Here is a 17519-nt window from a genome sequence, read left to right as displayed (position 1 = left end):
TGTATCCCTCTTTAGGTATATATATATATATATATATATATATATATATATATATATATATATATATATATATATAAAAGAGAGATACATTTTAACACCCTCTCTCAAACTTAAGGAGCAATGACCGAAAGTTTGCCAAGGAGAAAGTTGAATCTGGGTGAGCAAAGCGCTTTGGTGAAGAAATCTGCCAACTAATATTCTGAAGTCACATAAGGAAGGTCGATGACTTTTTGTAGATATGCTTCTCTAACATAATGGCAGTCCATCTCAATATGCTTTGTTCGCTCATGAAAAGTGCGATTTTTAGCAATATAGATTGCACTCTTATTATCACAACACAATTTTGTGGGTCCTTGGATTTGAATTATCATATCTTGCAGCAACTGATGAATCCAGACAATCTCTATAGTTGTAGAAGTCATGGCTCGATATTTTGCTTCAGTAGATGATAAAAACACCATCTGTTGTTTCTTGCATCTCCATGAGACCAGTGATTCTCCTAAAAAAATACAAAAACATGTGGTGGAGTGACGATTATTTGGGTCACCTCCCCAATCAGAGTCGGTATATACAATTAAATTTAACTCAGAAGATAAGGAAAGGAAAACTCCATTGTTTAAAGTTCCCTTTATGTATCTGACAACTTGTAGAACGACACTCATATGGACGGATGTAGGAGCATGCTGAAATTGGCTTGCAGTATGCACGGCATGAGAGATGTCTGGCCTTGTGATGCTAAGATACATTAGAGACCCACAAGTTGCCGATAGGGGGTAGGATCCTCCAAAGGTGTCCCATCATCGATCTTCATTTTTTATCCCACAATTTCAGAGGTCTCAGATTTTATCGTCAGTAATACCTGATCTGTCAAGAATCTCACAGGCAAGTTTAGTTTGAGACAAAAAATAGCCTCTATGAGAGTAGGCTACCTCGATACCAAGAAAGTAAGTCAGATACCCCAAGTCTGACATTTCAAACCTTTCTTTTAAAGTGGTTTTAATGTTTCTGATGCCCTTTATGTCACTACCTGTTATCAACATATCATCAACATACAAAGTAAAATCACAATTCCTGCATCAGACTTTTTGACAAACAGAGCAGTGTCGGTGTAGCATGAGGTAAATGTTAAAATGTAAACTGTAATATATATATGTTTTGTTTTCACCAACAGAAATGACAAACTCTCTCCTCGTGCAATCCCATGTGCCTTTTTAGGATATGCTAATAATAAAAAAGGCTACAGGTGTTTCGATTTTCAAAATGACAAATTATATGTGTCAAGAAATGTATCTTTTTTGGAAAAAGAAAGCTTCTTTGAATTTGAAAAATCCAAGGATGTCACTGAATACTCGTTTTTAATTGATCCAACTTCAAAATCCAATGAATGTGATGTTGGATGTGACCTTGACAATGATCAAAGTCCTATTGTTGTTGAAAATGATGATAATGAAGAGCAAATCCATAGGGATGTTAGTCTACAATATTCAAGACGTAGAGAGCAAAATCTTCCATGTGCATTACAAAAATACTCTGAAGTCTCACCTAGAAGAACGTCTAGAATCTCTAAACCTCCAGAAAAATTTGTGTCTTATGAATCTTTTTCACCCACGTATAGGGCCGCCATTACACTAATACAATCATATGTTGAACCATCATCCTATTCTCAAGCAAAAAATCATATAGAATGGATAGAAGCCATGAAAATAGAATTGGATGCACTAGAAAAGGCCAATACTTGGACGATACAAGATATTCCTCCGGGTAAGAAACCTATAGGTTGTAGGTGGGTATACAAAGTCAAAACCAAAAGTGATGGGACCCTGGAAAGATATAAGGCCTGTTTAGTAGCAAAAGGATATGCTCAAGAGTATGGCATTGATAATGAAGAAACATTTGCTCCTGTGGCCCGTATGACCACTGTTAGAACTTTAATAGCCTTGGCCTCCATTAGAACATGACCTATCTTTCAATTAGATGTCAAAAATGTTTTCCTGAATGGGAATCTCGTTGAAGAAGTATACATGGAAGCCCCACCTGGTATTAGTATCCCTAAGGGTAAAGCTCTTCGTCTAGAAAAAGCTCTTTATGGTCTTAAACAGGCTCCAAAAGCCTGGTATGACCGATTTAGTCATGTTATGTTTGATATTGGTTTTCAACCTTGTTTAACTGACACTGCTTTGTTTGTTAAGAAATCTGATGCAGGCATCATTATTCTTCTTCTCTATGTGGACGATATGATCATCACCGGAGGCGACAAACAGGGAGTTGCAAATATCAAATCTCTTCTTAAAACTCACTTTGAAATGACTGACTTAGGTTTATTAAGATATTTTTTAGGCATTGAAGTTGCTTATTCCCCTCGGGGGTATTTGATATCTCAATCTAAATTTGCTCTTGATATCGTTTCCAGGTCTGGAATTACAGATGATAAGAAAGTAGACACTCCAGAAGTTGTCAATGTTAAAATGAAAATTGATGATGGAGAACTTCTTGATGATCCTACTCCTTATAGACAGCTTATTGGAGCTCTTTCTTATCTTTCCATTACTAGGCCAGATATAACTCATGTGGTTCATACAGTCAGTCAGTTTCAGCATGCTCCCACCTCCGTGCACATGGGAGCGATTTTGCGTATTATTAAATACTTAAAATCCTCTCTTTCACGAGGACTCTTCTTGTCTGCTTCATCTTCATTAAATTTAATTGCATATACTGATGCGGACTGGGGAGGTGATCCCAATAATAGACACTCAACTACTGGTTTTTGCGTGTTCCTAGGTGAAACCTTAATTTCGTGGAGGTGCAAGAAGCAGCAGAAAGTCTCGCTTTCCTCCACCGAAGCTGAATACAGAGCCATGACAACCACCACTATGGAGGTTGTTTGGCTCAGACGATTGCTAGCGGATATGGGAGCTAAAGCAACGCAAGCTTCAAAGATGTGCTGTGATAACAAAAGTGCGATCTACATTGCAAGCAACCAGACATTCCATGAGCGCACTAAACACATTGAGATGGACTGTCACTATGTCAGAGAGGAATACTTACATGGAACCATTGATCTGCCATATGTTACATCAGAATATCAATTAGCAGACTTCTTCACCAAGCCTCTCGCTGCTCCCAGATTTCACTTCCTCTTAGACAAACTTTCTCTCATTGTACCGTAAGTTTGAGGGGGAGTGTTAAAATGTAAACTGTAATATATATATATATATATATATATTATTTAATATTATTATATTTTTTTTATTATTTTCTTTTTCTATTTTTCTTTATTTTCTTTTTTAGCATCTAGTTCAATAGAAACTAGATATTTGATCCAGTTAAGTTCCTGTTGGAACTTGACTGTGCAAATAGCTGTTGGACTGTAGTCCAACAGCTATAATAAATGTTGTTGGACTATAGTCCAACAACTATAATAATAAATGTTGTTGGACTGTAGTCCAACAGCTATATTAAGAGACGTTGGAATCCAACGTCTCTTTTGGAGAGCTCACCTCTCTCCCACTTTTTTGTATGTATAGGGGTGAACCCCTTCAATGTAAATTACTATGCTTCTTAAGCATTTTGTTCATGAATAAAGTATTATTTATTTTTCAAGTGTTCTTCCTTTTATACCCTTTCAAGGGTCATGCTTGTAGTGTCTCCAATAGACACTTGTTTGTGAGTTATTTGTTCATTTGTTGAAGACCACCATTTCATTACAGTAAAACCATTTTTGAACCATTACTTCATTAAATCGATCATACCAAGCCTTAGGGGCTTGTTTTAAACCATAAAACGCTTTTTGCAAACGAAGGACTTTTCCCTTTGGTACGTCCATACCAGGAGAAGCATCCATGTAGACTTCTTCATTAAGGTCTCAATTTAAAAAGACATTTTTAACATCCATTTGGTAAATGTTTCATTTTTTAATAGATGCAATGGTGATCAAACATCTTACAGTAATCATTCATGCAACGGGGGCAAAGGTTTCTTCGTAATCGATGTCGTATTCTTGACTATATCCTTTTGCGAGAAGGCGGGCTTTATATTTTTCGAGAGTGCCATCACTCTTGGTTTTGACTTTAAAAACCCATCTACATCCAATTGTTTTCTTTCCTTTTGGAAGACATTGAAAAACCCAAGTTTTGGCTTTGTTGAGGGCTCTAAGTTCGTTGTCCATGGCATCCCTCCACTCTATCATTTCCTCAGCTTCAAAATTTCTAGGTCCTTGATATGAGTGAATGGAACTAAGACATGCCCTATGCTTTGGAGAAAAAGACTCATAAGATATAAATCTAAAAGGATTTTTCCTAGATCTTTCAGTTCTTCGAGAGTGGTTGGAAGGTTCACTAGGGTCAATATATTTCTCTATTGCACTTCTAAAAGTACTTTTATCTCTATGTGTATAGGTAATTGGTTCAATTATTATTTCTTCTTCATGTTGAATGGTTTGAGGAATACTTTCACTTATATCCTCATTCTCATTCAATTCATCATCGCTAAAAAAATCTTCATTTCTAGATAATAGTTCAAACAAGAAAGAGTAATCGGCATTATCTTCATGAGTTTTGTGTTCTTCAAAACCACTCATGTTTTCTAAAAAGGTTATGTTTCTTGAAACATATAGTTTATCATTTTTAATATCATAACACCTAAAACCTTTTTGTGTTTCCGAATATCCCAAAAACGCACAAGGAATAGCTTTGGGAGATAGTTTATCATTTTTGTCGGTGAGAACAAAACATTTACAACAAAAAATTCTTAACCTATTCTAATCGGGTTCTTTTTTATATAAGGTTTCATATGGAGATTTGATTTAAATTTTTGGATGGAAGTCGGTTTATGAGATAAACCGATGCAAGAGACGCTTCGGCCCAAAATCTTTTTGGATTTTTTTGATAAATGAGCAAAGTCCTTGTAGTTTAAATTATGTGTCTATGTTTTCGTTTGGCCAACCCATTTTGTTGAGGAGTTTTAGGGCAAGACCTTTGATGAACAATCTCATTATTTTCAATATAAATTTTGAAATCATTTGAGAGATATTCTCCCCCAAAATCGGTTCTAAGAATTTGTAATTTACTATTGAATTGATTTTGTATTATCATATAAAAAACCTTAAAAGTAGAGAAAATCTCATGTTTATGTTTGAGGAACTATATCCAACTATATCTTGAGAAATCATCCACATAAATAACATAATACGAAAAACCTCCCTTAGACACAACGGGTGCCGGTCCCCAAACATCCGAATGCACAATTTCAAAAGGCTTAGTTGAAAACATAGTTCTTTGTCTAAAAGGTAAGCTTCTCATTTTACCAAGAATACAATCATTACAATTGAAGTTGTCTTTACATAAAGTTTTAGCAAAATGTAAATAAGAAAGCTTACAATATTTGGATGCCCAAGGCATTTATGTTAAACATTTATATCTTTATGTTGGGCAACACTACAAAAAGAGGGTTTTGAAATTTGAAGAAATTTCATAAGGTAAAGATCCCCCTTCCTAGAACCTTCCCCAATTAACTTCCAGGACCGGCAATCCTATATCCAACATTTATTTGATGAGAATTTGATATCACACCCATGATCTGATAGTTGAGAGACGGAAAACAAATTTAAATTTAGTTTTGGTATAAATCTAACTTTAGGAATAAAAAAACCTTATCTTTCAAAATCACCAATTCCTTTTATTTCAAGAGAAGCCCCATCCGCGGTAGAGACAAAAGAGGGTGACAAATTTTTTGAGTATTTAGAAAGTGCAAAAATATTTAAAGTCATATGAAAGGATGCACTCGAGTCTAAGAGCCAAATAAACTTACCGGGAGGAGAGAAGGTGGTCATGGCGGCTCCGAAAATGGATCCCTTGAGGAGTGGTTGAAGAGCTTCCATGATCTGATTGAGAGACAAAGTAGCATTGTTGGAAGTTGATGGTCCTTCCTCCTTGGTTGGTTGGAAAGTAGTAGATATAGCCACCATCTTCTTCCATTTAGGGCATACCGGTTTAATGTGCCCCGGTTCTTTGCAAAAGTGGCATATGATTTTACTATAATTGTAACGCCCCCAAAATTTTGACTTGTGATTTCGAAAACATTATCGAAAAACCTTTCAAAGATTTAAAGTTTTAACTTTTAAAAACGACAGCGGAAGACATTTAGAAAGGAGCATAAGTCAACAATCCTGGGTACGTTAGTTGAAAAACCATCATTCACATGAACAACAACTTAAAAGAATTGAGGAAATAAGGCAATAGATTAAAAATCAGCAGTTTATTACAAAATGAGCATTTTTCCAAAGTTCAATAATCTAAAGAAAACTCAAAAAGACTCAGAGCCAAGCCGTCAGCAGAAAGAAGATAAATCTTGATCCATATTGCACCAAGCCATCGGCCGCCTGTGAAGTCCTACTCCTCACCTGCCCATAAAATGAGTCAGTTTCATAACAAACCAGTAGGTGCACGAACAGATAAGTAGAATGAAAATAAAGCAGGACATTCATGAGATAAGCAGTTATGATATTTAAACAATCAATACAATTATAATCTATTCTAACAAGTGTAACATGTGCAAAGAGCTATTGTTTGAATCATTTCAAGCAGTGTAAGTTTCAATCATCTACAACTATTCAAGAAGATATTCTTTGAGTTCTGATATTAACTGGCCTATGGGTACGCACAGACGCGAAACGTGGAAACAGCTGAGACCGATCAGGGGGTTTATTATGTCAGGTGTTTTTATTAACCCGGATGGCTGACTGAGTCCGCTCGTAAGGGGACGGTCAGTGACCAAAAGAGTAAATCCCCAAAGACATTCGTGGCCCATGGATGCATCCAACTTCTGCAGAAGTACCTGAGAGTTACCACCTAGGATAATTATGGTAATTTCAATTCCCCTAACTCCGATGACTGAGGAAGCCGAGTCTTTTGCCCGTGGGGTGATTGTTAACAACCTGTCCATCGGAGTTTTTGTACCATCCATCCTCTCCCTTGATGAACCGTGAAGGTCGAATGGGTACGACGGGGATTTCTTAACCGCCGCCCCATCCTACATGCTCTGGTCTATTAGACCCACTCGAGCATCTTGCCGGTGAAGGCAAATTGTCACCATCTATGTGATCTCAGCATTGAGCTAAATGCACGCATCGAGGTTGCTACAACCTCATCCTCCAACTATCGTAACCCACATGGGACGTACTTGTCCAAAGAGTACGGTTGTACCTCCCTAGAGGTACGACTACAATGAGAGGGCAACATATAATGTTTTATGATTCTTTTGGTTCATACATGACATGTATTGCTCTTTTGAGCTATTGGCCTGTGGAAGCCGATATTATCACATCAAAGTGGAAGCCGATATTATCATATCAAAGTCAATGAAGTGTTGATTTCCCCCTTCAAGATACTCTATGATCTCACCTAAAATTCATACCATACCTGCCTTAAGGTTCGGTTACAATAGCAATTGCAGTGGTTTTCTCTTCAGAAATGAGTCTATTCACAAAGTCTACCTTAAGTATGCAGTTTCAAAAGAATAAGCATGCAGAACAGACAATCACGAGTTAAGTAATCCTACAGGTAAACAGGTATGCCAATTAAACTACTTGATTCTTTCTAGAATGAGTCTACCCAAAGAATTTACATTAAGCATGCAATTTCAAAAGAATCAAAATGAGTAAAACTCTAACCAGCCAATACTTCTTCAGATAAGCAGGTATGTAGAATAACTATTCAATCTCAGAAGTCTTATTTTATTTAGTTCATACAAACTCTTCGTGCGACTTTCCCCTACCTCGAGATGTCGTGCAGCTGCGTGCGTCTACGCGTGTAGATAATACGAGGCTCAGGCCGCGGAGCTAGAGCGGGGTTCGATACGAAGTCTGCAAAAGTATGAGTATTCAGCGCTACATTATTTATCATGCGAAGAAAAGAACATCAAGCCTGTCGATCAAAAAAAAAAGAGAGGCAGCAGGGGTGTGCCCCTGCTGGCCAAAAACAGACAAGCAACAAGGGACAAGCCCCTGCCTGCCAACAACAGCGGGGCGACAGGGGATGAGCCCCTGTCGAAAACAGCGTGACGACAGGGGGCCAGCCCCTGCCGACAGCAACGAGGCGGCAGGGGTCCATCCCCTGCCAACAACAACGAAGCAGCAGGGACTGAGCCCCTGCCGACAGCATCGAAGTAGTAGGGGGTCATCCCCTGCCGACAGCCACGAAGTGGCAGGAGGGCCAGCCCCTGCCGACGGCATCGAAACGGCAGGGGGGCCAGCCCCTGCCGAAAGCACAAGACGGCAGGGGGGGCCAGCCCCAGTCGACGACATCAAAACGGCAGGGGGGCCAGCCCCTGCCGACGACCTCGAAGCGGCAGGGGCTGAGCCCCTGCCGACAGCACGAAGGTAGCAGGGGGTCCGCCCCTGCCGACAGCCGAGAGGCGGCAGGGGGCCAACCCCTGCCGACAAGGAGAAAGAGATCGGGACGGGGGGTGACAGGGAGGGCAACCGACCTCCCGTCGGTTTCCCTATCACCCACAGGGGGTGAGGGGGGTGTCGCAGGGGCCTTGGTCCCCTGCCGGCACTCCGGCAACTTCCCAGAGGGAAAAGGGAACAACAGGGGCCCCATAGGCCACCTGTCGGGCCCACGATGGTCACAGGGGAGGTGGGAGGCCGCGGCAGGGGCTGTAAGCCGCCTGTCGGCCTCCCGGCGAGGTGACAGAGAGGGGTGTGAGGAAGAGAAGAGGGAGGAGAACGACGTACCTGGGAGGCGGTGGCCGACGGTGCTGGTGGCGTGCGCAGGGAAAGCGGAGGTCGGCAACGTGCGCAGGGAAGGAGGAGAGGGCTGGCGCAAGGGGAGCGAAGAGTTGTGCACCACCCCTTGCGCTCCTGCAGGGTTCTTAAAGGCCTCAGGGGGGCGATGAAAGGGGAAACCCCGGTGGGTTTCCCTAATCCACCCGAAAACGAAGGGGGGGAGGGTTGCGGCGCTCGGGAAGGGGGTTTTCTCAAAAATCCCCTTCTCGAGTCGGGTTATTAAAACCCTATCGATGACGGGCCCGGGTCGGGTCCGGACTCGACCCGGCCCGGGTCCGATAATTTTTTTTTTGTTTTGAAACGTGGGTTTTACAATAATCTCTTCTTCTATAATGCCCACAATTTTCTCTTACTCCTTGATTTTTGTTGAAATGAGGGGGGTTATAGGTTTTAACATTATTCCCCGGTCTTGAGACGGCATAAGCACCCTCATCCTCATCCTTAGAGGGAACGACCCACACTTAGATTGGTTTTATTCATTCTCAATCTAGTTTTTTCTCCACTTAGTTTGGTAAGCACATCTTCCAACGGAGGAGAAGAGAAAGAAGACAAGAGAGAGGATCTAGTTTGTTCGAACTCAGGTCTAAGCCCATTTAAAAAATTAAAGAAATGTTTCTCTTCTAATTGTTTGGCCCTCAATTCAATAGCCTCTCCACTCCATTTAGGTTCTTGGAGAGCAAGTTCATCCCAAATAGTAGATAGCTCGGCAAAATACTCTCTAACGGACATTTCTCCTTGTTGAAGGGTTAAAGCCTTCTTTTGGAGATAGTATTTATGGGACAAATCTCTTGAAATATACATTCTTTCAAGATATTCCCATACTTGATATGCCTTTTTGAACTTTAGTATGTTGGCATTAATTTTGGTCTCAACCGAAGAGAAGAACCATGAGAGTATTTTGTAATTTTTCATTTCCCACTCATCATGCTTCTTATTGTAATCTTCAAAAGCCTTTTCTCTTTCTTCTCCCTCAAGAACATTGATCTCCCCTTTCTCAAAGATAGTAAATTTAAGTTCGGGTTCAGGAATAATTCCTTGAACATATCCCCAAAGAACCTTTCCTTTTATATGGGCCTCCATATTCCCGGCCCATACATGATAATTCACTCCATTTAATTTGAAGCCAAGAGAGAAGTGTGAATCCTTTTCGCCCATTAGAGAGGATACAAAGATAAATAAATGCGTACCACAATGCGAAATGAGTTCCTAATTGATGTAGGAGGCTTCTAAAATACTGAATGAAGAACCAAGTCTTCACTCCAACCACCACAACTTAATGGCACGCTTTTTAAAGTACTCCAACGAAGAGAGAAAAATGCACGATCTTCTTTTCCTTTGAGCCTAGCTCTGATACCATGTGAAAATATCTCAAAAAGGAGATAAAGTGTGCTATAAGCACACCACCACCAATGTCCACAAATGCACAACACTTAGAACAAATGTACACAAAGGTACAATAAATAAACGCAAATGCACAAAGGCATACAAAATATAAAGAATTTGTATTGAGAAGAATGGAGAATAAAAGCTCCAAGAAGTGAGAAATACAAAGGGGGATCTCTCCTATTTATAAGAGGAAATGAGCCTTGGAGGGGCTCCACTAGCTATTGGAGCCCCTCCCTCCAAGTTGACCTTAGTCAACGAAAAATAAAAAAACAAAAAAGAAAATGAAAAGAAAAGAAAAGAAGTAAAAATATTACAACATATTCATAATTATGAATATGCGCAAAAGGGGGGAAATGACTATAATACCCTTGTGGGCTTTACAAAAAGATATTTACATATATCTAAAGATGTATACATATACATATATATATATATATATATATAAAAGAGAGATACATTTTAACAAGATCCACCCTAACAGAGCAGTGATGTATATATATTAGCATGTTTAGCACTTATTGACTATGATTCTAAATACCACATGTACCTATTTTGATTAGCAATAAACGGGGCATTACACAAAAAGCGACCAGATGACCAATATAATTTTCAAGCAAAACTCCGTTGAGAGTGAAGTCACATGATGTGAAAAGAAAACAAACAGATTAAAAAAAATCACATTCTGCCACTACATAAAGGAAATATGCAAATTTATGAAGGATACAGGAAATTCATCAGTAAAATCTACACAGAAACCAGAATATACATATTTAACCACTAGCAAAATTTTATGTATGTACCATTATGAAAAGTCAATCACAAGTTTAACACATCGCACAACATAAAAATATGACTCTGTCTTAAGTTTCATGTATTAAGCATTGTACATAAATAAATTACGACCACAAGAACCCACTGACCTACCGCTGAAAACCAAAATAGACCATGGTCATATTAATCCATTAAGCCTTTAATGAAAATACCAAGGAAGGTAGACAAGTTGTCCATTTCTTGCAACAAATTGGGGAAAATCAGAAAGAAAAAAAAAACATACATGGAACCCCGCTATACTCAATATCTCACTTGACTCAAGAGAGGAGACCCATACCTTTGCAAAAATTGAAGAAAAATTGGAGTTGAGGTGCAAAAACGTGGGTGGTGGAGAAGATCCTCCTCCTCTACTTCTTCCTCCTTCCTCTTCTCTCTCTCTCTCTCTCTCTCTCTCTCTCTCTCTCTCTCTCTCTCTCTCTCTTTTTCTCCTTTTCCTTTCGTGATGACATATAACACTAATATCAAATTTTGAATCTCGCCCGAAAATAACCCGACTTTCATTCGAATTCAGCTTGAATTTAAAGGTCAAAAATAAAACTCTTTATCTCGCTTTGGTTGGCTCGTTACGACCTTGTTGATGGGACCTAGGCCAAGCCCAGACTCAAAGACATCCGTCTAAAAACCGAGCCCCAAACGATTTTTCTCCCAGACTTAGCCAAATTTTCGGCAAAATCAGAAAATGACTACATACAAAAATATGCGATGTTGCACCATAAGTGGAATTGTAAATGTGCTCTTGTTCTAGTAGCTGATACACTTGAACTTTGAGGTTTGGAGGTCTAGTGACGTAAATTGCTTGTAGTGGTCGAACTATTGTTAAGGTTTGCAAAATATTATTTCTTGATATTTGTGGGATTTTTAAATCTCTCCATAAAATTTCTAATTTTTTTCACTCATTTTCCCTTGTATGGGAAACAGTTATTGAATTATTTTCATGCATTCTGCTTTGAATATGTTTTAATTGAATGATTAAAGATATTTTAAATTTGTTCCATGATTGGTTATCTTGCGTGATTTACATAATGATATGTCTTGGTTGTATAGGATGCTATATTTTGAGTGTATTTATGGATATTGTTTTTATTGTTGAGATTTAAATTGTTATAATCAGTTTGAGACAATATTTGTCATTATTACAAAATATATCTTGCTATGATTTGTATGTGGGATTTTGAACTTCCCCATTACTTTTGCTATGCATTTAATATGGCTGCTTTGGTTAAACTCCTTTGCGAGTTATTTATTCATGGTATTAATGTCGTTTGAAAATCCATATTTGATGCATTTTATGCATTAATGTGCTTTTCGTGATAAATGTGTGTATTGACCTTGAATAATGCATGTTTTAATGAATATTTAAAGTGACAAATGATTTATGAGTTTATCTTTGAGATATTTTATGCATGCATCTCTTCTTTTGATAATATGCAATTATATTCTCTTATAAATTAATAACTATGATTTCATAAAATTATCTATTGAGGTGAGAATCTCAATGAATATTGTGTTAGAAAATTTAATGACTTTTTCAAAAAATTGATGTCGAAATTTTTTCTTACTATTAAAAGATTTTGAAAATTGTTAAATTGTCTTATTAAATATATATTGTATTTTTGGCGTGCTTGGCCATCCTCTCTCCCATTATATATATATATATATAGTTGGCATGCTTTGTTAACTCTATTTACAGGTTCTCAAGTAGTGATGATATTGAAGATTCCAAAGACTCTTTGTATAATATAGCATATGATTGAAGATCAAGAGTACACTTTAAAGAAGCATCAAATAGAAGAACTTGTTGAAGTCAATGAAGACTTTCTATGTAATGGGTTTCTTCTTTTGCAATTGCAAACTTACAGTGAGTCACTGTAAGTTTGAGGGGGGTGTTAAGATGTATGTTCTATTTTTGTGTATGTAAATATGTATGTGTATATATATTTTATATATTGTATCTCAGTCAACCTACGTTCACTAAGACTTAGTCAGCATAGGTCGACTAAGACTAGCCATTGGACCCTCTCCAACGGCTAGAAGGGCACTCCTTTTTATCTCTCTTCTCTCCTCTATTCTTTTTATAAATATTGTGGGTGGGTGTGAGTTGTTAAAATGTATCTCCAAAACCTTGTTGTAAGTATAAATATATATACTTATATACATAGAGATACGTATACATATAATATATTATATGTATATGTATCTCTACATATATAAATATATATATTTATACGCTTTTGATTTTCTTACCCGAAAAGGGTATTCTTGTAATTTCTTATCTTGCGCATATTCCATTTGGAATATGCTGTAATTTTCCTTTTTATTTTTTTGTATTTCATTTTTTCATTTTTTTTATTTTATTTTTTCTTTTTCATAAAGATGCATTGGGGGTCCCCCAATAGAGTCGTTGGGGGCCCCCCAACGGTCACAAATGTGACTGTTGGGGGCCCCCCAACGACTCCTTTGGGAGCCCCCCTTTGCACCTCCTTGCTTTTGTATAAATAGGGGTGTTTCCCCTTGTTATTGTTCAAGCTTGAGAGTCTCAAGCATTTGCTCCTTTTTATGAAATACATGCATTATTGCATGTTTACTACTTTTACGCTTTTTTGCGTATTTTGTTCAAGTGTTGTGAGAGTGTCTTTGTGCACTTCTTTTATAAAGTATTTATGCTTGTATGCGTATTGTCTCTTCATAGACATTTTTCACATGAGTGTGAGTTGAGAGTGATGAGTAGTTTTAGGCCTTTGTGTGTTTGAGTGTATTGTAGTGAGGATTATATGTATTTTTTAATGTTCTTTATTAATGAAGTTATTTATTCGCATTCCTTGTGTTTCATTTTAGTTATGTTTTTGTCCAAATTTATTATGTTTTGTTTCTTAGAGTTCATTTTGGAGTGCATTGGGATCCATGCCATTTCATGACACAATCACAAGGCCAGTAAGGGCAAATACAAGACTAGAGCATACACAAACACAAGCCACTAATGGGCAAAGAGAATATAAAAATTATTATTTTTATTAAGCCACAAATGCTCATGAGAACCATGACTTAAACAAGGGGTTTAACCCCATATATATACAAACAAGAGGAAGAAGACTAGTTGTTAGGCTAGTCCCAACGCTACCTAATTAGCTGTTAGCCTAGTCTAACAGACCTAGCCTAACAGCTAGCCAAAAAAGGCAAAAATACCCTTGTAAAGCAGATAAAAAGACAAAATTAGAAAAAGAAAAAAGAAAAATACCTAATATACATTCTAAAAATACACACACACACACACACACACACACACACACACACACACACACACACACACATATATATATATATATATATATATATATATATATATATATATATATATATAACAAATATGTATGTGTATGTATAACAACCTTATTATAGATGACAAGACTATCAACAATTTAGTTCAAAGAATACCTCCCCAGACAAAGCACAATATGAGAAGACAAAAATATCTGAAATCTTAAAAGCGAAGGATACTATGCAGAAAGTGCATCTGGGGCCCCAATTCTAGCTTTATCAGGAATAGAAGCCACCATCTGTGCCATCTTTGATTCAAAGACCAAATTGTATTTTCTTGGCAGTTCGGTACCACAATCAGTTATGACGAATGAAGGGCTGAACTCTTTTGCCATACGACGTACTCCTTGAAACTCAACCAAGCAAATCACCAATAGCCTACCACAATTGCTCAAATTGTATAATTCCATGAAAAAACATCTTAACTTTTCAAGGATAAACAAGAACAAACTGCACTGTGTCAAAGAATTTGACACTTTTACAATGAGTAGAAATGGTTTAATAAAGCATGCAGCACAATGAACTCAAGAATTTGGTATAACGAGCAAAACAAGACACATCCTCTGATATTAGCATGCAGCACTATGACATCCTCCAAGAAATAAACTGCAATAGATTTGTATAAACAGGAAAAGGAGCACACTGACTAATGGAATCATATAACGGCAGATTAGTACAGAGGTCATCAGACAACACATGGCAGAAAACTTATTCGTGAGCAGAAGCAGTGCCATGTCATAAAAAGATGGCAGAATTGAACCTTTTTCTCCACCAGAAATCTAGGAACTCAAAATGGTCATCACTGTAAGCATTATACAAATCCAATATTGACTCTTCACAAAAAATTTGCATGATGCAGTTATGAGAAATCAATATTTTGGTGTGCTGTCATGATGGAAGCCCATACTCGAAGACTAATTCCAAGGTTGACACATGTTGGACAACCATTTTTTATTGACCTGTTAGGAAGATACTGAGTTACTACAAAGAATACTGTAGAAATTTTATACATTTTGTGATGAAAATGACAAATTTAGAAGTTAATATCAATATAGACTCCTGAAAATGCCAATATGTAAAGGATGGTTAGCTTCATGGCATGCAAATCTAGTTTTGGGCCTTTTGAGAAATTCTTGACTCACCTTATAAAAGATCAGTAAACTGTCAAAGTGAAAGTTCATAGTCTCAAAGTTAGCTTCAAGTCTGACAAATATGGGATAACTTTTTCCCATCAACCTGTTTAATATTGTGTTAACGATAGGTATTTCAGAAAACGTGTGATGAAATCTAGTAAAATTAATGCTTATATATCATTATAGAACCCTGAAATGCTTATGTGGACAAAAAAAGTTAGCATCAAGGTCATCAGATAATATTAAGTGAAAGCTTTCTTATTTTTCATTTTTGCAGGCAAGCTGGAGGACAACCCCCGTGGGATTCAAACTTGAGATTCCGTAGTTATGACAGTGCAACCTAGCCCTCCAGCTATCGTCTTCAATCCCAATTAGATGAACACTTTCTTGATCACAGAATAAGAATGCAGAATCAAATGCTGACCTTTTTCCATTCATTGAAGAACATGCATTGGCCCGTATGGTGAGCATTCAAAAATCTAACATTGGAAAGTTTCATGGAGAAAGCAGAAACCCATTCTCAAAAATTGTTCCAATGCTCATACATGGTGGAAAAATGTGTCTCATCAACCCATTAATAAGAAACCAGGTACTGCACACTTAATGAAACATATCATGGAACGTGATAAATCATCATGGACTCCTCAATATTCTCAGGTCTCATACCTTTCAGCATTTGAACAAACCACATTTAGATTAGCTCTATCATCTAAGCCACTCGGTTTATAAGACAAAATGGGAATTAGCGCTTGAATAGCCTCACTTGGAAGTGCATTAATGAAAAAAGAATCAAAGACAAGTGTCCTCGCCGTCAAGGGAAAACAAGCCAACCAGTTCAAAGCAATATCTGCAAATACAAAAGCTGTTAGAACAAAGGCATATTCAAGCATCAGATTCAAGTGCTAAATGAGGAACACCACATAACCCTTATTTGTCATATGACTCATATTCAACAAATCTCTAAACCAAACAATTATAGGTGTCTTCTTGCAGAAAAGAGACATATCTTACAAATGATTACATAAGAAAAAAGAGAGTTATGCAAGAAGCAATTACAATGAAATGTCTAAAGCAACTCCACACAGAGAGAAGTGATAAGAAAGAAACACACCTGCAGCTTTGAATCAACCTCGAAGTTATAATAAAACTGAAAAATTCATCTCAATGAGGTCCATCTGCGGGATTAAATGAAATAGCTGGATGGTTAGGTTGAACTATCATGACCAAGGGGTTTCTGGTTCAAACAGGGGTTATCCCCAGCTTGCCTATCAGGAAAAAAAAATCTATCTGCATTTATAATTGAAATGAAATGGGGATCTTCGAAACACGAGCTTTGATTAACAAGAGCAAGTGTCAAGAATGACACTAAAGCATAACCCTTAAAAAGGGTATAACTGGAAACAAAATAAAAATAAAAATGTATTCTTTATTGATATGAAAAACCAATTGCTTAAGAAGCATTGGAGTAAAATACAAGAGGGGCTGCACCCCTTTATATACACAGTTGAAAGAGGACTCAATAGAGCTGTTGGGCACAGTCCAACAGCTCTATTTAGAGCTGTTGGAATGTGTCAGTCCAACAGCTCTATTGCTAGTCAAGTCTGGACAGGACTTGACTAGCAACAGTCATTCTAGTTCAAACTGAACTAGATGACATAAAGACAAAAAATAAAAATAAAGGAAAAAAAATACAGAAAAGAAAGAAATTAAAAATGTATTTATATATATATATATATAATAATATAATATTATTATATATACATATATGTACAGTTTTACATTTTAACACTCCCCCTCAAACTTACGGTACAATGAGCGAAAGTTTGTCTAAGAGAAAGTGAAATCGGGGAGCAGCGAGAGGCTTTGTAAAGAGGTCTGCTAACTGATATTCTGAAGTGACATATGGCAGATCAATTATCCCGTGTAGATATTCCTCTCTGACGTAGTGACAATCCATTTCGATGTGTTTGGTGCGTTCGTGGAATGTTCTGTTACTGGCAATGTAGATCGCACTTTTGTTGTCACAACACATTTGTGAAGCCTTTGTTGCTTCAACTCCCATGTCAGCAAGC

At 37.5% G+C, this 17519-nt stretch overlaps 1 protein-coding gene across 1 annotated transcript in view; it reads right to left on the bottom strand.

The window, feature by feature from the left end:
• EMB2423 (telomere length regulation TEL2 family protein) overlaps window positions 1–17519 on the bottom strand; it is an 83592-nt gene that overhangs the window by 43789 nt on the left and 22284 nt on the right. Inside the window, exons 2-3 of the mRNA XM_090002673.1 lie at window positions 16114–16294; window positions 14495–14692 (exon numbers count right to left, since the gene is read on the bottom strand). Of these exons, the coding sequence (XP_089858799.1) occupies window positions 14495–14649 (155 nt within the window). The 5' untranslated portion in view covers window positions 14650–14692; window positions 16114–16294. The remainder of the gene's footprint in view (window positions 1–14494; window positions 14693–16113; window positions 16295–17519) is intronic.

The sequence above is a fragment of the Nuphar pumila genome, chromosome 4 (genome assembly GCF_984573655.1).
Source record: "Nuphar pumila chromosome 4, dmNupPumi1.hap1.1, whole genome shotgun sequence".
In the NCBI taxonomy this organism is placed as follows: domain Eukaryota; kingdom Viridiplantae; phylum Streptophyta; class Magnoliopsida; order Nymphaeales; family Nymphaeaceae; genus Nuphar; species Nuphar pumila.
This window is presented reverse-complemented; position numbering and strand designations above follow the sequence as displayed.